Source organism: Labeo rohita, chromosome 16 (genome assembly GCF_022985175.1).
Source record: "Labeo rohita strain BAU-BD-2019 chromosome 16, IGBB_LRoh.1.0, whole genome shotgun sequence".
Classification (NCBI taxonomy): domain Eukaryota; kingdom Metazoa; phylum Chordata; class Actinopteri; order Cypriniformes; family Cyprinidae; genus Labeo; species Labeo rohita.
In genome coordinates this window covers 9,245,436-9,268,170 of record NC_066884.1, presented here as the reverse complement: position 1 = coordinate 9,268,170, position 22,735 = coordinate 9,245,436, and the positions used below count along the sequence as shown (strand labels likewise).

At 35.0% G+C, this 22,735-nt stretch overlaps 2 protein-coding genes across 2 annotated transcripts in view; one reads left to right on the top strand and one right to left on the bottom strand.

Annotated features, from left to right (window-relative positions):
• ndufaf6 (NADH:ubiquinone oxidoreductase complex assembly factor 6) overlaps positions 1 to 22,735 on the bottom strand; it is a 61,372-nt gene that overhangs the window by 14,572 nt on the left and 24,065 nt on the right. The gene's annotated exons all lie outside the window — the stretch shown is intronic.
• nagpa (N-acetylglucosamine-1-phosphodiester alpha-N-acetylglucosaminidase) lies at positions 12 to 19,040 on the top strand. Its single transcript, XM_051130405.1, has 11 exons — positions 12 to 179; positions 2,251 to 2,721; positions 5,341 to 5,480; positions 5,691 to 5,799; positions 6,574 to 6,702; positions 6,806 to 7,005; positions 7,949 to 7,996; positions 8,154 to 8,282; positions 9,599 to 9,730; positions 12,630 to 12,711; positions 14,623 to 19,040. The coding sequence occupies exons 1-11, from the start codon at positions 94 to 96 to the stop codon at positions 14,852 to 14,854; spliced, it is 1,758 nt and encodes a 585-aa protein (XP_050986362.1). The 5' UTR covers positions 12 to 93; the 3' UTR covers positions 14,855 to 19,040.

Sequence of the window (22,735 nt, the reverse complement as noted above, 5' to 3'; positions counted from 1 at the left end):
TTCGCATCACATGACCAGCACATGTGAATCGAAGAAAACGGATATAAACGGGACAGTTACTTGTTTTATTTTATTGTACCATACGTATGTCTTATGGCAACATCGTCCGTGAATTTCGATCAGATTTCTTTGTTTCTTATATACCTAGGAATATGTTTCTCCCAATGCAAAGACATCCGGTAAGGGCGTGTATAATGTAGAGCTATGATGATCAAAACTCTTGAAATTGAATGTTTTCAAACGCCTGGTTGGGATGGAGATTTAGAATGACGATGTTGTAGCCTGTTCTTCGTGTGTTGATGTGTTTAGCAGTTTTGACTAACTTTGAAAATCTCTTGTAATTGGCTTTTTTCATTATAAAAGGTTTAAGATAATAATTTGGTTTCACTTTCATCCCTCAGTAGCTGCCACAAGAAAGAAAAATATATGGTTGCTTATTTTCTTAAAAATGCTTTTAAAAATGATTAGACTGAAAAGCATAAAATGTTTTATGTAGCATATTAATAATTACATGTCTCTGACACCCTTAGGGTTTGTAAACAAGCAAAAAAAAAAGTCTGACCGCGGCCCGCAAGAGTCATCCAATCAGAGAATTCGGTGGAAACTCTCCGCCAATGGCGTGATTATTTGTCCGACCAATAGCAGACGAGGAGGGTGTTTAGAAAGGTTTTTTTTTTTTTTTTTTTTTTTTTTGAGTTTCCTCACATACAGGTACAAGGCAAATATATGGCAATGTCGTACAGTTTAAAGCATGTCAAACTGAATTTTAGAAAGCAAGTTTGGGAGTTTTTTGGAAACGGTCGTATTCTTGCAATTCAGCTTGGTGACACTAGTGGCGCTGAAGTCACTACAGCTAACTGGTGAATAATACCAACACTGTGCATTACTACAGAAATAATAATAAATAACATAACATGAGCCACTACCTTAATTTCTGTCCTTTTTAAAAAATTAGATTATAGATATTTTTAAAAGTTAATATGTGCGTAAAAGTTTACATATGTAATAGTTACTAATGGTGGGTATTCCTGCACAACCGTGTTTGTTTGTTTGTTTTTTGTATTATTTTATTTATTTATTGTATTTATGTATGTATTAGCTTCTTATACTATTTAATAGTGCTTGCTATTCAGTTCTGTATGTTGTTATATTTTAAAGAAATATGTTAATGTTTAATTGTATACACTTAATTATTGTCCTAACCAACTCCTAACCCTTAACATACCCTTAACATTGGAAATCCTATTGAAATATTTAACCTAATTTATTTCAATATATTCCATATATATTCTGGTTTTAAATTCAGTTTTTTTTGTCTTGTATCTTTGCGAGACTTCAGTTCATTAGCCGCAGCACAGCGATTCACGTCTGATGTGTGACACGCATAAAGTGCAGTAAACAGTAAAACAATTGCGCTACAAATTAGTGTGTTTATTGGTACATTAATAAATGTAAGATAATGATTGTTTTGTACAGCTAAAAAGGCTAAATGGAGATGGCTGACACCGCTTGAACACAAGTTCACACCAGGTCATTAAAAATAAGATGGAAAGATAAAAAATGAATAGTTTTTGTTTTATGCTTGAATCAGGTCTCCTCTAGATGGCGCTGTCACAAAAAATAGGGTCTTAGAAATGCGGTCCTAGATCTGCGGTCCTGAAACTGCACCCTCCGGTTGTGCAGGAACATACTATTGTGGGGGGAATGGTTTGGTTGGTAATCAGCATTTTTTAAAAATTAGCAACAGCGTCCCCTGCTGTTTGTTTTTGATAATTTCCCATAATATAGAAACTTTGAGATAAATTTGCAGATTACTAAATAGTTATTTTTAAGCATTATTAGTTTAACTGAAGTTTTCATTAGGTTTTGTGTACACTCACGTGTAGTACAGTATTGCACAGCCAACTGAATCTACAGTTAATTTGCATAATGAATTTGCATGGTGTAAGAGGATCCCAGCAACCACTTGCTGAACTCAGACTTGTATAAGGATTGCGCAATTAAACATCTGCTGCTCCTCAGCTGATTTTGACTCTTTTCACAGATAATGTTGTCTTGGGTTTAGATTAAGAAGTATGCAAAACAGCAGGTGTCTTTAAAAAAAAATGTGTGCATGAAAATGTGCTTACTCTGCAGAACAGTGAACATTTGGGGACATGTAGGATCTAGAAGAACGAGTCATTTTCTCTGAATCAGTTACACACATGATCCAAGTTAACCTAACACAATTTACTCTTTAATTTTCCACAGACATTCTTTGGATGACGACCTCTTGTTACCCTACACCAAATCCCACGGCCCGTCTCATTCTCACCGCCACGTGAGAGACTGTCAGCCCATTGCCCATGGCAATGTAACCCATGAAACCTGGGCAGCAAGCAATCGCTCTAACTCCCCAGTGTTGAAGTCAAATATATTCACCGATGACCTTGGCAATCACAGATGGGTGAGCGGCCACATCACAGAGGTGCATGACCCACTGAGATCTATATCTGTTCTGGAACCAGGAGGCCCTGGAGGGTGCAAGTTAAGGCACAGAGAACTGGTAGAGCTCACTGCCAAAACTAGAAAGTGCCTCGTCGCCCAGAATGGAGGCTTCTTTGACATGGGCAACGGGAAGTGTTTGGGAAATGTCATAAGTGATGGGAAACTGGTGAGGAACAGCAGAGGAATTCAAAATGCTCAGTTTGGCATCCGAAAGGATGGGACGCTAGTGTTTGGGTAAGGACACAGCCCGAAGTCTCACTCTCTGCATTCTTTCTCCTGGCCCGTGTGATGCTTTGCAATACCACAGGGTTTGTTTTTATGTTCAGACCCAGGAAACAATAGAAAACTGAGCTAGTTTTTCCTGGTTGGGTGCTGGTGTACTTTTGACCTGCCTATAATTAAACTCTGCTTTTATATCTGTAGCACACACTTAAAGGGATAGGCTGCCCCAAAATTAAAATTCTCTTAATATCTTCTCACTCTCGTGTTGTTTGAAACCATATGATATTTATTTTTGTCTGTGGAACACAGAAGGTATTCAGTAGAGTGTACTTGAGTGCACAGCCACATTGTCAGTTAGCATACGTCTTTAAACACAAAGTGGTTTCCTGTGCTGCAGGGTGCTGTAACAAAACCTCAACCTAAATATGGGTGCAAAATTTGGAGGAAGTGAGTCGTGGGAATGCAGGGTCCCCACAACCTCTGTTTCCTAAAATAGAAACCTTACAAAAACACGGCAATATTGCATAATGCGCCAGTGCTCTTAATAATACGCAGTACTTTGGAACGCCATGTACCCAGAGTGTCGCCGTCTGTCATTCATTATGACGTTAAAGGCTTTTAACTGGAATGTTCCACCATTAGATAAGGTGTTTATATAGCATATTTGGACATTCACTTGGATGAGATTTAAGATAGTCAATAAAGTATAAAATGGTACACATGGTCAGCCAGTGAACCAGGGATTATTTATGTGTTGCTGGCTCCAAAACTGTAATCTTATATCAAATCAAATGTTTGCAAAAGTTTTTTCATTTAGTTCACCTTTTATTCAGTGTAAAATACAATACAGGTATTATTGGGAAGGACTTTCTGGACCAGGCTGGTGTTAAAGATTACAATTTTGTGGCTTTTAGTTTATGCCTGTTAGCTTTCAGTGTAGCATTAACAAATTTAGTCTCTTCTAGCAAAACAGTTTTCATGAGTATATACAGTTTTGTTTTATTTGTAAAGAAAAAGCTCTTTTCTCCCACTAAATAGCTTCCATGTGCCTTTGGTTGTGATAATATTTATACTTTATTGCATTTGCAAACCATCAACTTTTGTTTGTCAAGGAAGTTGCTGGAATTTATTCGTTTTGATAGTGCTTTTTAATCACATCCATGGTGCAATCTGTCAAATGTGGTTATACTGGGCTGTGATGTGCATTATTGTTCAAAATTTTGGGTCAGGACCCAGAACGGTACAGAAACTCTGTGAAATATTTAACATTTAACACTAAATGTGGGATTTTTATTTTTATTTATTTATTTATTTTTAACACAATTAATATGTTCAGCAAAGGATGCATACAATTTATCAAAAGTGTCAGTAAAGACCTATCAAAATTGAACAGGAAGTTATTCTGAACTTCTTGGTCATCAAAGTATCCTATTAACTATTATATGGCATAACTGTTTCCAGCAATCATCAAATTAGAATGATTTCTGAAGGATCATGTGACACTGAAGACTGGAGTAATGGCTGATGAAAATTTGATTAGTAAAAATTTTAATTATGTAATTTAAATTGTAAAAAAAAAAAAAAACCACTTTTAGTGTTAAATGTTAAATATTTCACATAGTTTCTGTATCGTTCAAACATTTGGGATCAGTAAGAATGTTATTATTATTATTATTATTATTATTATTATTTTTTTTTTTTTTTTTTTAAGAATTCTCTTTTGCTCATCAAGGCTGCATTTATTTGATCAAAACTACAGAAAAAAATGTAATATTGCAAGATGTTAATATAATATAAAATAATGGTTTCTATTTTAATATACTTCAAAATATAATTTATTCCTGTGATGCAAAGCTGACTTTTCATCAGTCATTACACCAGTCTTCAGTGTCAAATTATCCTTCAGAAATCATTCTAATATGCTGATTTTTTTTTTTTATTTTGTTTTATTATTGATGTTGGAAACAGTTGTTCTGCTTAATATATATATTTTTTGGAACCAGTGATTCTTTTTTCAGGATTTTTTTTTTTTTTTTTTTTTTTTTGATGATGATGAATAAAAATTTAATAATAATATTTATTCAAAATAGAAATCTTTTCTAACAATATAAATCACTTTTATTTAACACATCCTTGGTGAATAAAATAATTTCTTTCAAAAAAGAAAGAATAGAAATGAAAGTGCATATTGTTACAAAAAAAATTTTTTTTTTTTTTTTTTTTTTTTTTACTTAAAGAATCTTGAAAAAAGGTATCACAGGTTCCAACAAAACATTAAGCCGCACAACTGTTTTGAACAAATTGATAGTAAATCAGCATATCACTAAAGACTGAGGTAATGATGGCTAAAATTCAGCTTTGCATCACAGGAATAAATTACATTTTAAAATATATTCACATAAAAACCGTCATTTTTCAATAGAAATAATATTTCACAATATTACTGTTTTTTTCTGGATTTTTGATCAAATAAATGCAGCCTTGATGACTATCAGAATCGTTAAAAATCATACTGATCCCAAACTTTTGAACTGCAGTGTATATCAACAAAGGAAAGAAAATTCTTAGCCATTAAGCTACACCATCCTATCTTGAGCTGTCTCACTTGCCCTTTCTTATGTATATTCTTAGCTACCTGTCCGAGGATGACATCCTGGATCAGGTAAACCCCTTTGTGCAGTTGATCAGTGGGGTGGTGTGGCTGCTGAGAAACGGCAAGGTCTACATCAGGGAGAGCATCCAGGCAGAATGTGATGAAACACAGAAGACTGGTGAGTTCAGACAAAATTCTGAAGAGTCTGAAGTGTGAGCATATAATAAGTTTAACTGGCTTGTTTAACTGGCTCCCTAAAATCCCTCCCTATATCTCTTTTCAGCAGTAGTTCATATACTTAGTCCTGTTGTTGTTGTTTTTTTTTAACACATCTATGCTCAAAGATGAAATATAAAATTTATTCGGTTATTAATTTTTCATATTGCAGGAAATTTCGAGTACTTTGTGGACGTCGTATCTGCCCGTACGGCGGTGGGTCACGATGCAGAGGGGAAACTCATCCTCTTCCATGTCGATGGTCAGACAGGTGTAAGAGGGTGAGAATAGACTTTGAACCTGAGCAGACCTTGGCTGTTTATCACTGTAAACATTGATTCCTCCCTTTCTGTCTGTCTATCTGTGTATTACACAACACTAAATAACCCAGAATGAACCTTTGCAAGATTTATTGTTCAAGAAAACAGTGCAAAAGCAGAAGATATGAATGTTTTTTTTTCTATTCAGTGAGGCCATATTCATAATTTGCTTTTTATGTTTCTTTGATTTGATTCTTTGATTTTCAGTGAAGAGACAGTGTGTCAAAGGTGTAGTTCACCCAAAAAGGAAAATTCTGTCATTAATTACTCACACTCATGTCGTTCCATTCCTGTAAGACCTTTGTTCACCTTTGGAACACAAATGACTATTTTTTTTTTTTTTTTTTTTTTTTTTTTAATGAAATCAGAGAGCTTTCTGACCTAGACAAAGAATATCAACACAGCTACCATGTTCAAGGCCCAGAAAGGTAGTGAGGACATTGTTAAAATTCCAAGATGTCAATAAGACATCCGTGGTTCAACCTTAATTTTATGAAGTTACAAGAATACATTTTGTGTGCAAAGAAAACAAAAATAATGACTTCATTCAGCAGTTTCTTTTCGTCCGTGTCGGTCTTTGACGTGCATTCACGAGTGATTTTGCTTTTCTCACTTTATGCCTAATTTTAAAACCTTTATTTAAAGCACAGTGAGCCATTTAAATCCAAAATGAGAATACCAGGTACAGTTCTTTCTTTATTTTTACATGTGTTTAGTAAACTGCTATCTTTGCAGAATGAACCTCTGGGAAGTGGCAACGTTTTTGAAGGAACATAATGTAGTTAACGCTATCAATCTGGATGGAGGCGGCTCGGCCACTTATGTCCTCAACGGATCCCTGGCCAATTACCCTTCAGACAAATGGTTTGTAAATGCAAAAGCAATACTACACATTTACAAACAACAGTGTGCTGAGTTTGTCAATTTTACCTTTTTACCAATTTTAACATTTTCACCTAAATTCCAGCAAAAATACGGAGTGGCACTGTGCACGGGAGGTATCCACTGTGTTGTGTGTTCACGAGAGGCTGTGCCAGCCAGAGGACTGCAGCGGACATGGGCACTGCGTGGAGGGCCAGTGCATGTGCCAGCAGGGCTGGAGCGGCCCAGCATGTGCCAATCTCACATGCCAGGATGAATGTGGAGAACATGGGATCTGCACTGAGAGTGAGTCACTCTCTCTTGTACACTCCTTTGTACCACAAAAGGACATCATGGTCACACTATACTTGAAGCTTTTTTAATGCATTAATTACACCTAGTAATGCACCTTACAATGCATTGTATGATCTCATTAATAATTCTAACCACTGTTATAATACATTACACATCTATTCAGTCTTACACCTCATCATAACATATTCATTATGTCTACTTATTTGTATAAATGACTAAGTACCCACATATTAACTTAAAACTGTAAGGTTGATTAAAAAAATGCACATGACAATCAATCTGCATAACAAGGAATCTGCAAATATTAGAATGCATTTTAACTTTGGTTACATTTATTTATGAAAATATGTTATGCATTAGGATGTCCATTATGAATGCATTATAACTACCAACTACCATGTACCAAGGCCCAGAAAAGTATTAAGGACATCATTAAAATGGTCCATGTGACATCAGTGGTTAAAACCGTAATTTTATAAAGCTACAAAAATACTTTTTGTGTGCAAAGAAAACAAAAATAACAACTTTATTCAGCAATTTCTTCTCTTCTGTGTCAGGCTTTGATGTACATGCAGATTAATCATCATAACATTATTCATCATAACATATTCATTATATCTACTTATCTGTATAAATGACTAAGTAGCCACATATTAACTTAAAACTGTAAGTTTAATTAAAAAAAAAAAATACACATGACAAATAATCAATGTAAGGTGTAACAAGGAATCTGCAAATATTATAATGCATTTTAACTGGTTACAGTTATTTATGAAAATATATACTGCAATATGGATATCCATTGAGCATATAATGCACACATAGTATAAGGCTAGTGAATGTTTTTAACAGAGAACCTGCTCTTGCATTTAAGGTAGTATTTTTTTTTTTTTTTTTTTAAATCCCTTCCTTTCTTATCCCTCTCTTTGAACAGATGGATGTGTGTGCGATGCTGGATGGATAGGTTTAAACTGTAGCCAAGGTAAGGGCAAAATCAGCTTGGCTGTCATACAGATTCAGACTTATCTATCTTTAATTGGGAGATCACTACATAAGAGTTTGCTCAACAGTGGTAATTTTTAACTGTTTTAATCGAATGTATTTCTACAATGACTAACATGTCTGTATTCCCCTCGCAGTATGTGCAGCTGGTTTCTATGGCGATGGCTGTAATCAAACATGCGCATGTGCAAACGGAGGCTCATGTGATTCTGTTCACGGACGGTGCACCTGTCCTCCTGGTTTCCATGGAGATTCCTGCGAGCAAGGTATGCAATCTAATCTCAACGGGTTTTCGAATATAATCAGATGCAGACTGATAAACATATTTAAAATGCATTTGTCCTGAGAGTTGGCTGAATGTGTTATCTAGTAAAAAGGTAATATAAAAAATTACTTTAATTACTTTTGCTGCAGTGATTTGTCAGATCTGAAGTGTTGTTTATTGGCAGGAACTTAATGTCAGCAAAAGACTTGACTAAGGCTCTATATTGAGTCCAGTAGTTTGACATTAGCGCAAAACTTAACACATACTCAAATAAGCACAAAAAACACTTAACATAAATATTAAAGGTGCTGTATGAATTTATTTTGACTGTACCAAAGAATTAAAACAACATAATACAGATACGCAGATATTTAGGAAACATGCTAAGTTCACATACTTGTTTCTGCAAAAAACAATGCTAAAGTCATTTGTTCTACTTTGAAAATGTGTGTTCTGCATCAGAATGCCTGTTTTTATTTTGATCTGTGTGACTCCACCCACTGCCAGTTTAGCCAATAGTATTTTGACACCCCTAGCTGCAAGAAAGCAGAAAAGGGCATGCTAAGGAAGAGGGCAGACGAACTGGGTCAAAGATCACTGATTCTACTTTAAGGTTCAACCTAAAAAGCCTTGGTATCAGGGTAAAAATCCCACCCAATTACTACTCAAAACTAGCCCAATTGCGTTTCGAGGGGGGTCCCTCAGTAAAAATGGGTAAAACACACATTTTTTTTGGCGGGGTTCCCCTGCTAGAGTTCGCATTCCAGGGGCTAAATATAAGTTATTGGGTTCGTTACAACCCGTGGCAATAATGTCAAAGTAGCCCAATTCCGTGGACTTGGCAAAACTGCTTGGCATCATTCTAAAAAGCTCTAAGACCAGAGGCATATTAAAACGAGGATAAATCCACTCGTCACTTTCCATCGTCAGTAGAGTAATTTAGAGTAGACCTCACAGTTACGTCACTTGCAGCTGCGCGTGCATTGTGGTGGCAGAAAAACACTGGTAGACCCTTCGCAAAAACCAAAAATCTGTGTTATGATTGGTCAGATCGCCTGTCAGTCAAACATTCCCATTGTGTGTCCTCAGTCTGACAACCCATGTGGGCATTGAGTCTGAGAAGGAGGGGGTGGGGGAAACAGTATTTTGAATTTGGACTGCAGTACCCATTTCAACCACTTTAAGTGAAGTGCATTTTTATCTGGACGAAACAATTTTCCAGAACTTAAAACTGTCTTTTAGAATTGCATTGAGTAATGCATGCAATACTGCTTTAGAATATATTATCTTATGTCTTTGCTCTCTTTGTCATCCCAGAGTGCCCTCTTGGATTCTACGGGCTGAACTGCAAGCAGCCGTGCCGATGCCACGACATGTGCCCATGCGACGCTGCCACAGGAAGCTGCAACACCACATACCAAGGAGAGAGAAACATCAGCCTGCACAGAGGTGCGGTACAGCCCCTATTAGCACTCACGCGACATGTAAACAACACATTCCCTTTGTGACGTCTCTATAGATCAGTTTAATGTTCACACTTTCTCAGCACATAACTCTCTCTCTACTTATAGCTTGGGCCATCAGCATTCCTCATTGACCTTCTATATGTGTGCGTATGCTAGTGTCTGTCCACACTTCTCTAATGTAGAATGTGGCACACAAGTTGACTGAAATACGAGCCGTAACATTTCTCACCAGCCTTTTTCCACTTAACTTTGAGCTGATTTACCTGAGGTGTGGTTCGTTGGAATTTTTTTTTTTTTTTTTTTTTGTAGGACTGTTTGTTTAACCCATCCATTTAGGGCAATTCATTATTAAAAAATAAAAAAATAAGCTTAAACAAATTCCATGATAACAAATGTGACCCTGGGTCATAAGGGTCAATTTTTTTTAAATTAAGACTTTTACATAATCTGAAAGCTGAATCAATAAGCTTTCCATTGATGTATAGATTGATGTTTGTTAGGATAGGACAATACTTTGCCAGCATACAACTACTGAAAGTCTGGAATCTAAGGGTGCAAAAGAAAATCTAAATATTGAGATAATCGCCTTTAAAGTTGTCTAAATGAAGTTCTTAGCAATGCATATTCTTAATCAAAAATTAAGTTTTTTATATATATATATATATATATATATATATACCATTTATATCAGATGTAAACATGACCATTTCGTCCGATGTAAACACTTCCACTTCCTGTTTTTTTTTTTTTTTTTTTTTTTTTTTAACTTTACATAAACATCACAAAAAAATACAATCAACATAATATTTGACTGGATGAAAATGTTACATTAGCACCTTTAAAATGTATTTGTATATGTGAAATAAAATAAAAAATAAAAAACCAAAAAACAGGAAGTGCTTCTGGACCAGTTTTGTTTACATCTAGCGAAATGGTCTATATATATATATATATATATATATATATATATATATATATATATATATATATATATATACATATATATACATATACATATACATATACATATATATATATATATATATACATATATATATGTATTTATGGTAGGAAATTTACAAAATATCTTCATGGAACTTGACCTTTACTTAATATCCTAATGATTTTTGGCATAAAAGAAAAATTGATAATTTTGACTCATACAATGTATTTTTGTCTATTGTTAAAAATATACCCGTGCTACTGAAGTTCCTACAATCTGAAAAATTCAAACTTGAAAAACTGGTAATAAACTTTTTTTAATAATAAAATATAATTGCCAAAAAAAATTGGAAATATTGGCAACAATTTTTTAGTAACATTTTAGTACAAGGCTTTTCAATGCTTTCCTCTGCCAGGATATTGTATTATCTTTGAAAGATTGACATTATTTTTGAGCAGTTATTTCCAGTTAATTTGATTAATTTATTAGCATATCAAGTATTTATATTTATTAAAAATATAATGGATAGACAGCCAAAGTATCTCACATTTTCTTTCTATATCTGGCCCTTTCTCTGTCTCTCTTTGCTTATTCGCTATCACATGATTGCACCCTCTCTACTCAAACTTGCACACATACATCCTCAAACAATCTGTGATAAACAAAGCTGCTGGGTGTTTGCGGAGTGGGGTTGAGAAAAGAGACCTTGCAGAATCACAGTCTACCCAGCAGCCCCTCGTGTTACTGATGACCTCTGCCACATAGAAGCTATTTGTGTCAAGACCAGAAAAAACCCTGACAGCTCGTTCTATCCCAACTCTCCGACCTCTGTCATTTAACGTGAGAAGACGACGCATTCTCAAACTTCCCTGCAGAGAAATAATAAACCCCAAACCCCCTGTTCTCTGAAGTTCAGGAACAGCCCATTCGCTTGAAACCACAGGCTCATCATGATGCCATCTGCTGTGCACGTGAATGGCTTTCTGCCATCTCTCTTTATCTTTTCGGTGATAGCCTTCTCCATTATTTACTTAATGTGAAGGATTTGGTATTCAATTGTAACTTTCCTTGATGTTTTGATTAAAAAAAATATGTTTGCACTATGAAAACATTCTATAGTTTTCAGATTTGCAAATGTCAATCCAAAAGACAGGACTTTTTTGGAATTTTGAACTCCAAAAAGGATTCTATTTTTAGCAAGGTCCCTGATCTTTCCAGTCTTGCACAATCTAACACTGGCTTTCCAAAAGCTGTAACTGAATAATTGGGCAGTGCAAGCTGTATGTATTAGACCTGTATTAGACAGGGTGCTGAAAACCTGTTGAAAGTGGTCGAAATTCTGATTGTTTTTGTGCAAAAAGCTTGACTATTATAATTGGGGGGGTATTGTTATATCTTAAGATTGTCTTGGTATATCTTAAATAATATACAGAAATCGGTGTCCATTATGAATTAAGGTGTGGTCACATTTGCCTTTTTCTGTGAATTTTACAGGTGAAATCGAGTTATGTCAATAGGAATCTACATAGTTGGAAATTTCATGTGAATGTGAAAGATTTTCCTCCGCAGATTTTGCAACCTATTCAAGTTGGTCACATTGATTTGCCGCACTGACCAACATAAAGCTGCTTGTTTCGAAAACTGACTTCGGTGTGAGCTGTGCTTTATGCATCTCTACACTACTGACACTACACTACTCTAGAGCCACAATTGGATGTGCATCAAAAAAAAAAAAAAATGTCATTGACAGTAATAGACGCACTGATTTACCAAAAAAACAAAACAAAACAAAAACACAATTACACTTGCTTGTTTCCACAGTTACATCTGAAGTTGGGAAACAGGGGAAAGGAGAAATATGCCTGTAAAGGAGCGTTATTGTCCTACAAGGGATTTGATTAAAAAAAAAAAGTTGTTTTTTTCCCCCACATACTTTCAGCTGGTCACTGCCTGGCTACCCAGATGTGGAGGGAATGGAGACAAGAGGAGGAAGCTCATGCTCCCAAACCCTATTTATCTGAGTAAGTGCTCCAAAACCCTCTAAACACACGCACACACACACATACCATAACAGCAGCCAAAATGTGTCCTCTTACTGCTTCCTAAAACATGGGACAAAACATACTAATTTTGTCAACTTTTTGTTGCTTACTATGTATCAGTATTGTCAGATACAAACATTATGTGTGTTTTTATGTATAATATTTAATATGAATATATAAGTGCAGCATGCAGTTCCAATTTTGCGTTTTGCGTCTTAAATCCAGCAGCTTTTGTGTGTAAAATGTTTACAAATCCAGAATAGCGTCTTTATATTTCCTAAAATAGAGCTGTGATTGACATAGAAAATATACTTTAAGACCATAACTCAGTATTTTATATAGAGTAAAATATGTATCGAAATAAAATTTTGTAATTTATAAATATATAATATATAAAATTATTATATTATATAAAAGAGAGATATGTACTTTATATTATAAAAATATACACTACCAGTCAAAAGTTTTTGAACAGTAACATTTTAAAAAAAAAATTTTCTAAAGAAGTCTCTTCTGCCAAGCCTGCATTTATTTGATCCAAAGTACAGCAAAACAGTAAAAATGTGAAATATTTTTACTACTTAAATTCTATTTGAATATTTTAACATTTAATTTATTCCTGTGATTTCAAAGCTGAATTTTAGCATCATTACTCCAGTCACATGATCCTTTAGAAATAATTCTAATATTCTGATTTGCTGCTCAAAAAACATTATTATTATTATTATTATTATTATTATTATTATTATTATTATTATTATTATGTTGCAAACAGCTGAGTAGAATTTTTTCATGTTTCTTTAAAGACTAGAAAGTTCAGAAGAACAGCATTTATTTGAAATGGAAATCTTTTGTAACATTATAAATGTCTTTTATAATCACTTTTGATCAATTTAAAGCATCCTAGCTAAATAAAAGAATTACTTTCTTTAATTTCTTTACCAAAAATGATGATAATAATAATAATAATAATAATAATAATAGCAGTAGTAGTAAATGTTTCTTGAACAGCAAATCAGCATATTAGAATGAATTCTGAAGAATGGAATAGAATGGAATAGAAACAAATAGAATAGAATAGAAACGAATAGAATAGAATAGAAACAAATAGAATAGAATAATAAATTGCATTTTAAAATGTATTCAAATAGAAAATGGTTATTTTAAATAGTAAAAATATTTCAAAATTGTACTGTTTTTGTTGTATTTTGGATCAAATAAATGCAGGCTTGGAGAACAGAGGAGACTTCTTTTAAAAAAAAAAAAAAAAAACATTAAAAATCAAAAACTTTTGACTGGTAGTGTATCCTTTCATATAGATTTTTTTAATCTATGTGAAATATTGAATTGTGGTCTGATGACAGATGGTTTTGATCAAATAAATCAATCGGAATGGTGCATTTGTCTTAAGCAAATCATCTCTGATTCATTTCAGAGTGGAAATGTTGCTATTTTAAAAACTAAATGTCGGGTACAATTATAGTACATGTTTTTCCCTTGCCTTAAAGCTGCAGTTTCCACAACATGAGAAAAAAAAAATCTGTTATCTCAAACAACATGTCATTTATACCATTCCCTATCTGCGTGTTTGAGTAACTTGATTATTGCCATGGAAAGACACTTTGACAAATTCCAGGCCCTTGTTTAGCAGAACGGGCTTTCGGACAAGTCTGAACCAAGTGCCCCGACTGTACTGGTAAACAACTCTGCGCCAGCGGAGTGGCATAGATGAATTTATTAGTCAGCTCGTCCTTTCACATGCAAGTAAGGGATTGTGCGGTGTTTCCATGGTTGCACTCAAGTGCTTTGTGGAGGCTGTGGGCAGCAGCGTTGGAGTCAGAGGTCAAAGTGCAACTCCTCACCCCGAGAGTGTTTTGTTTATGTGTGCAGACAAAGCTGGCTGGTTGTCTGCGCTATCCTGGCAACGTTGCTGCTGGCCAGCCTCGCCGGTAACCTTATCCAGACGTGCAGAAAATGCAAAGCGCGCGGGCAGAGGGCGGACTACTCCTACTTGCCGCTGGGAGAGATCAGCGGGTCCACGGAGCAAAGCAGAGGACGGGGGAAGGAGTCTGGGAAAGTTCTTTTTCAGCAAGAATACTCTGACTCCCAAGACTCCTCATAATGAGACCGTGTTTTAAAATGTATGCATTTGCGCAGGTTCACGCAAGTGTACTATCCATCCAGCTAGCTAGCCAGAACAAGCCCTCATTAGTTTGAGGACGAGGAAGAGGTTTGTTTGTTCCTGGTGTGAATCGATGAGCTTTTGGAAGGGCCTCTTCATCTTTGGATTGGTAATGAGGGACAATGAGATGGGCGTTAGCATCCAAACAGCTGTCTGCACAGCTCACATTCGCCCCAGCCAACTCTGTTCACATGTGCCAAGTGCCCTGTTTGTGCAGTTTGACTGCATTTTGCGCGTTTGTTGAGTTTTTAGTATACTTTTGTAGTAGCTGCTAGTAGTGCAAGAACCAGTTTCTCATGTAATGTCATTCACCGTTTAAAATACTGTTTCGGTGACCTCAATGAAGACTTTCGTTTTGGTCTTCAGAGAACCAAGAAAAAGAGCAATATCACCACAAAGCCTTTTTATTGACAGAATGGCCCAGTTGTTCCACCTGTTGCCATAGGAACAGACAAGTTTTGAACTATGAACTCTTTCTGTGGAATCCTTCCTGCAGGAACTTGCCAAACTGCTATTTTGAAACTTTTATTGAATGATTTTTGTTTTTGTTTTTTTTTTACCCCTGCGGCTGTAGAGGTCATTCAGTTTATTTTGATTCCACCCCTGAGTGCTTTTGTTTCAGTAAACGCCTTGCCAACTTCTGCCAGCCTTATCATGGTGCTGTTTTGTGTGTTGTCTTAGGCACTTAGAGCCAGCCATAGAAACACGATATGAAAAAAAAAATTCAAGGCCTGGATTGTTTTCACACTCTCTAGGAAAGCAAGAGAAAGACATTTCTTTTGTGCTTAGCACCAATTTGCTGTATTTGTTCTGTTCTTAAGCAGTGAATCTGGATTTTTGGAAGAGATTTAAGAAGAAGAGTTTTTTTTTTTTTGGTCAGGTTCTGTTTTAGCTCTGAAACATGACACACATATTTTGGAAGAGGAACATTTACTCGGGTCTGTAGTTCCTGTGTTGTTTCCCGTTTAGCATTAAAATAGATTTATGCTTGTCTTGTTTTAGGAGTTTAAACCTTGTGTGAAAGAATGAATCTCATTAAACCTGTCAAAACATTCCAGATCATATTAAACCCCAAAACCAACTGAAATAACTTATTTTTTCCTTAAAAATAAGACCCTAAACTTTTTTTTTTTTAAACATTTTGTGGGTGCATTTACTTCAACAAAAATACAGAAGAAAACGGTTATTGTGAAATATTATTACAGTTTAACCAACTGGTTTTCTATTATAATAGATTTTAAAGTATAATTTATTCCTGTGACGCAAACCTGGATTTTCATCAACCTTACTCCAGTCTTGTCAGATGATCCTTCAGAAATCATTGTAATATGCTAATTTAATTACTTTTATTATCAATGTTAGAAACAATGTTTCAACAAAATATTAAGCAGCACAGCTGTTTTCAACATTGATAATAAATCGGCATATTAGAATGATTTCTGAGAAATCATGTGACACTGAAGAATGGTGTTATTTGATGCTTAAAATTCAGTTTTTCGTCACAGGAATAAATTATATTTTAAAATATATTCACATATAAAACAGTTCTTTTACCATGAAATAATATTTCACAATATTACTGTTTTTCTGGATTTTTTTTAAAACAAATAAATGCTGCCTTGATGAGCATAAGAAACATCTTTAAAAAAGCATTAAAATCTTACTGATCCTAAAATGTTGAATGGCAGTGTATGCAGATTTAAATAAAATACACCAACAAGCAAAAGCGTCTAGATGCATTACAAAAAAAGTAGAATTTTCAGGGAAAATTGTCATTAAAAATAATTTTATAATGCACAAAAAGGTACAACATTTTTCAAATTTCAAATATAATTTTTGTTGTTGTTGTTGTTGTTGTTTTGAGATTAAATCTTTAGTTAGTTACATAAAGGTGTTTGTCTGCAGTGTGACACATTTGACTGTTTATTAACTTCCACCTAGCTCACCTCCTGCTTTGCATATGTTCTTCACTGCGAGCGACCTCTATGCTGATCGCCTTGTAAGTGTAAAGCAGACAGGGACAAAGACTTCAATCCAGGTTTTTGATGTAGTTTTAGATTTCAGTCTAATCAAGCGGGCAGATGCCATGCAGGTTAGAGAGGTACTTGCCTGTCCCCGGTTCGGACATGATGCTAATCAGAGCATCTGAGGCTGTTGACACTCATTTTAAGTGAGTGATTTTGTTATCGTGCATGTCTTTTTGTTATTAAACAATAGGAATTGCTATCAAAAGAACATGCATAGTAAATAATGGTGCATTGGCACAATTCCTTTTGCGATTAAGGATTTGACTGTTTCAATCTTATGTTGTTGAATCCTTCTAATTCAGAACATCTGGTTGCTGTCAGGTTGGCTTGACATTGAGATTAGATACAGCCTAACCTACGTGCCTGACTTGTTAACCAAAGCATCCCTCTCATAAAGAAAGGCCAGGATAATTACTTTCACCCTGTTTTTATGTTCCTGGGTTCATCCGTGATCATTGATGGATAGCCTTTTGAGTTCCAATGAATGTACGAAACAAAATGATTCTAAAATGATTTGAACTATGAGATTTTTCTGTATGAAATGATAATTATTTTTATATTGCTTATGGGCTTGTGCACAAAATGGCTGGTTTTACACTAAGAACCTGTAATAAAATTTGGCTTTAATTAACTTTTCAGGTTATATAAAGATTAAAGTACTGTTTTGAACTCTTCAGGCTGCTAATCGAATGAACTGCTGTTTTTTCTGTTTTGAGACTGAATAGATAATGAATTTGTAAAGTCATTAAAGGGCACAATTGGTTGTCATTGCGTAGACTGTATATGAAAGGTGTGTTCTTCCAAAGAAAAGTTAAAAGCCTATTTCTCCTGGGTGTGTTCAATAGAAAATTGTGTTCAGGAACAAATGTGTGTCACAAAACATGAAGATGTGGATTTAATTGTGCTGGTTGTTACTGAAATGTAATCTGACTGGATTTAGTGACATTTATGTTATTTCAACAAAAAACATACATGCACTTCATGTTTAAAGGGATAGTTTCCCCAAAAACTTGCAGTATGTTTGTAACATTCATACTTAAAAGAATTAGTTCACTTCCAGAACAAAAATTAACTTTCTTTCTTCAGCTGTAAAGAAATTATGTTTCTTGAGGAAAAAACTCTTCAGGAATTATCTCCATATAATGGACTTCAGTGGTGCCCCCAAGTTTGAACTTCCAAAATGCAGTTTAAATGCAGCTTCAAATGGCTCTAAACGATCACAGCCGAGGAAGAAGAGTCTTATCTAGTGAAACGATCGGTTATTTTCTAAACAAATTGACAATTTTTATACTTTTTAACCTCAAATGCTCACCTTGTCTTGTCTCTGCCATGTGCATGTGTAGTCTAGTGTAATCTGGGTCAGTACAGTTAGGGTATGTCAAAAAACTCCCATCTTGTTTTCTTCAACTTCAAAATCGTGCTACATTGCTGTTTTACCTTTTTTGTAAAGGGCGTTTGATCATCTTCGCATGTTCACTTTCTGCAGCAATGTCAGACAATTTTGAAGTTGAGGAAGAAAATGAGATACAAGTTTTAAGACATACCCTAACTGTCGTGAACCGGTTCATGCAGACATAGAAAAGACAAATGTTTGAGGTTAAAAAGTATATAAATTGTCAATTTGTTTCGAAAATGACCGTTTGTTTTGCTAGATAAGACCCTTCTTCCTTGGCTGTGATCGTTTAGAGCCCTTTGAAGCTGCATTTAAACTGCATTTTGGAAGTTCAAACTTTGTGGCACCACTGAAGTCCATTATATGGAGAGAAATCCTGAAATGTTTTGCTTTAAGAATCATAATTTCTTATCGACTGAAGAAAGAAAGACATGAACATCTTGGATGACATCTTTATCCTTTATGACAGATTATCTGTAAATGTTTGTTCTGGAAGTGAACCACTCCTTTAACATAATCCAAATGAAAAATCAAACCTTTGACAACCAACAAAAGGACTAATACAACCCGTTGTGTTTAGGTCATTGTTTTGTTTTTTTTAATGATTGTCTAGAATTTTCACTTTTTTGCTGCTACATGACACACAACTCATTTTTTTGTCATAATTTGTATCTGACAAGGTTAATAAAGGGGTCAAATGAATCAACCACTTAGGCTTACTGCGAATTCCCTAAACAGTACTGTTTATACTGTACTCCTCTCAGGCTGCAAAAAATGACACCATCATAACAACAGTAAAAGTACAATACATCTTAGTGTAAAGAAGACAGTGATATCATACGTACAGTATATCTTCCTCAATGTCACATTTTCAAATTTGTTCAGTGCTTTTCAGGCCGCAACTTGACGCATCATGCTGTCACTTCTTACTACATGCTTTAAGCTGTTTGGTATGCAGAGAAATATTTCCAGAGGCACAAGATTCCTCTGACATTTTAACTGCAGTCTCTTTACAAGCCTCGACATTAATGCAGTCCCACACAACCACAAGACCTACAGGTTCTGACTGACAGGATGTCACGGCTGACAGCTCACTGACTCACACACACACTCGTGCCTCCACCTGCCTGTCTGTCCTCTTTACACGATGCGGTCCTTTACCCAGATGTCACACTGTAAGCTTCTTTACATCATCATCATCATCATCATCTGTACTCTTGACCTCCCTCCACCCTAACCTAATGGGCCTTAGGCACATTAGAAACTACATTTCAATCTGGCTATTAATTTTCATCTTGATTTGTATTCGATCTTACTGATGTGCTGCAGTGTGATTACAGTGGTACAGATGGTATCAGACTGATTTACTTTCAAGTGAACTCCCCTAATGGGCCCAGAAACTTGATATTTGGGACCATGCATGTGTTTACAATTACGTATGCATTCCAGATGTAGTGTAGTGCTTTCTAGTAACAGTTGTGACTATATGGAATTGCTCTATAGTAGAAGTTTAACTAAGGCACACTTAAATAATGTACATTTTTATTAAGTATCTCATAACGTTAACGTTTTTGACATATCCAGAAAAGTGCTAAATGCTGCTTTCCATTGTTGTTTATAAATATTTGAAACCTAATAATTGTGCTTGTGATGTTTTTCTTAAAATAAATGTCATTTTGTTTGATCATTTAATATTTGACAGTCACATTTGCTCCAGATACATTTTGGGGTGATTTTATGTTTATGCAGTGTGCTTCATTTTTTAGTCCGCTTTGTTTAACCTAATTGTCAGTTAGAAAACCAGGTCATTTCAGACTCAGAGAGCACATCTGTGTGCTTAGTGTTTTTTGTGATTAAACTCTTCGTCACACTCCCCGTTTAATTGCGTCAGAACAACAGGCTCTGAAAATGCCACAAGGATTCTGTGACATATTCTGTCATCCATGAACATGTCATGTCATGTCAAAAAATTACTCACAAAAAGGTTACCCTTGAGAATATACATCTGTATAAAAAACACCAAATTTGGTGAGATTATATGGTGTGTATGGTGTTACTATTCCTCACAGCCTTGTTTTCAATTGCTCGTTTTGCATCAGATTAAATAACTTGGCTATGGTTTGTTGCACAACTGGTTTGGTACATGCCCTAAACATTAACAGAATTACGTCAGAGTGTCAAAGTGTGGACCTCTGAACAGTACGTTGGACAATATGTTGTTTATATCAGGAATGCTGTGAAATCATAATGAGCATATTGAACATAATGTTCTGTTTTGGCAAGTCTTGATAAAAATCAGTTCAGACAACAAATCATAAATCTTAAGACTAGGGTGGAATTAGGCATGTTTTGCTCAGATTTGATTATCTTTGAGCTTCTTTTGATAACGACCTATTTTATAAAAATTGCTCAAATAATTATTTACTTTTCCAAAAAGTCAACAAATTCTTGACTGACATTTTAATCAGCAGGTTAAATGACTGAGTGTTCTGACACCGCTTGAGACAAGGCCTATCGAGGTCAGGGTGGTCTGTAGCTTATCTTTATGGTTTAACCCAGAGTAAGCAGGTGTGGCCTTGTTTTTGAGAGTAAATAAAGGAAATATACAGAAACAGAACAAAAACATGACGACAGTGCATGAGAACACTGATTCGCTCTCACGTCATCCTATGGGGGGAAATGGACGGTTTGAACATATTTATCCAAAAGGAAGATTGTCCCTCCTAAACGAGGCCAGTGTTGTGGTCTGACAAAGTGGAAGTGGACTGATTGGAAAGGAGAGGAGAAAAAGGGCTGTGTCAGAGACAGAACGTCAAACCAGAAAAGAAATGTACATTTTTTTTCTCATCTTGATGAAAAGGTCATCTGTCTCATTTCGTGGGAAGACAAGACATTATTCTGAGCAGCACTGATATTTATATACTCAGTGGTATATACAGTAATTAGAAATATGTGTTCACTGCATGTATATTATATATGTGACCCTGGACCCAAAAAAACAGTCTTAAGTAGCATGGGTACATTTGTAGCAATAGCCAAAAATACATTGTATGGGTCAAAATTATCCATTTTTCTTTAATGCCAAAAATCATTAGCATATTAAAAAAATAAAGATATTTATAAATTTGGTTTTGTGAACCTTAAGATATGGTCATTTGGACAACTTTAAAGGTGATTTTCTCAATATTTTGATTTTTTTTTGTCCTATCCTAACAAACCACACGTTAACGGAAAGCTTATTTATTCCGCTTGCATATTTATAAATCTTAATTTAAAAAAAAAAATCGACTCTTATAACTGGTTTTGTGAACCAGGGTCACCTATTATCTATATACAGCAGTTAACATTTGAAGTGGATTAAAAAAAAGTTAATCAAAGTTGTCCTAAGACAAGAACAGGTATTGTTTTGGTTTTAGGACAACTTTTATGAAAAGTTTTGATCCACTTCAAATGGTTACTACTAGATTAATGCAGCTATCTGTGTATATATTGAAGAGTTGGATGATGCAATAACATGTATAACTTGCTTTATTAGATCTGCTGACTCGCCAGTTTAAGTCCTTTTGTTCAAACTAGTGTCTTAGTGGGGGAAGAAAATGGGCTATAGCTGAATCTCAGAACGGGCCTCCCTTAGCAAAACAAGGTTCTTGAATACATCCATCTGAGATGTGTAAGGGGGGTGGAGTGCTTTGTTCCCAAAAAACTGGTGACCTACATCTAATGGGGTGGATTTCAGTGTTTTCTTCTAGACATTTTCACTCAATAAAGAGCTAAGAAGAATATACGATTTACACCAAAATGACAGTTTTGATTGAGCCTTTTAATAATTATTGGATACTATTTAGAACACTTGATGCTGATTGGTCAGTTGTGCCATTATGTGGTCAGATATTCTTATATGATGAAGCTGTATAATCATGTTTTTTTTCCTAATAAAGATCAAATCTGTATTTTATGTCCATTTATTTACAGTTAAGGTCAAAAGTTTACATACACCTGACAGAATCTGCAAAATGTTAATTATTTTACCAAAATAAGAGGGATCATACAAAATGCATGTTACTGATTATTTAGTACTGACCTGAATAAGATATTTCACATAAAAGATGTTTACATAAAAAATGTTCATGAGTCCTTTGTCCTGAACAGTTAAACTGTCTGCTGTTCTTCAGAAAAGCCCTTTGGGTCCCACAGATTCTTTGGTTTTTCAGCATTTTTGTGTATTTGAACCCTTTCCAGCAGTAACTGTATGATTTTGAGATCCATCTTTTCACTCTGAGGACAACTGAGGAACTCATATGCTACTATTACAGAAGGTTTAAACGCTCACTGATGCTTCAGAAGGAAAAACTATGCATTAAGAGCCGGAGGGTGAAAACTTTTGAACGGAATGAGGATGTG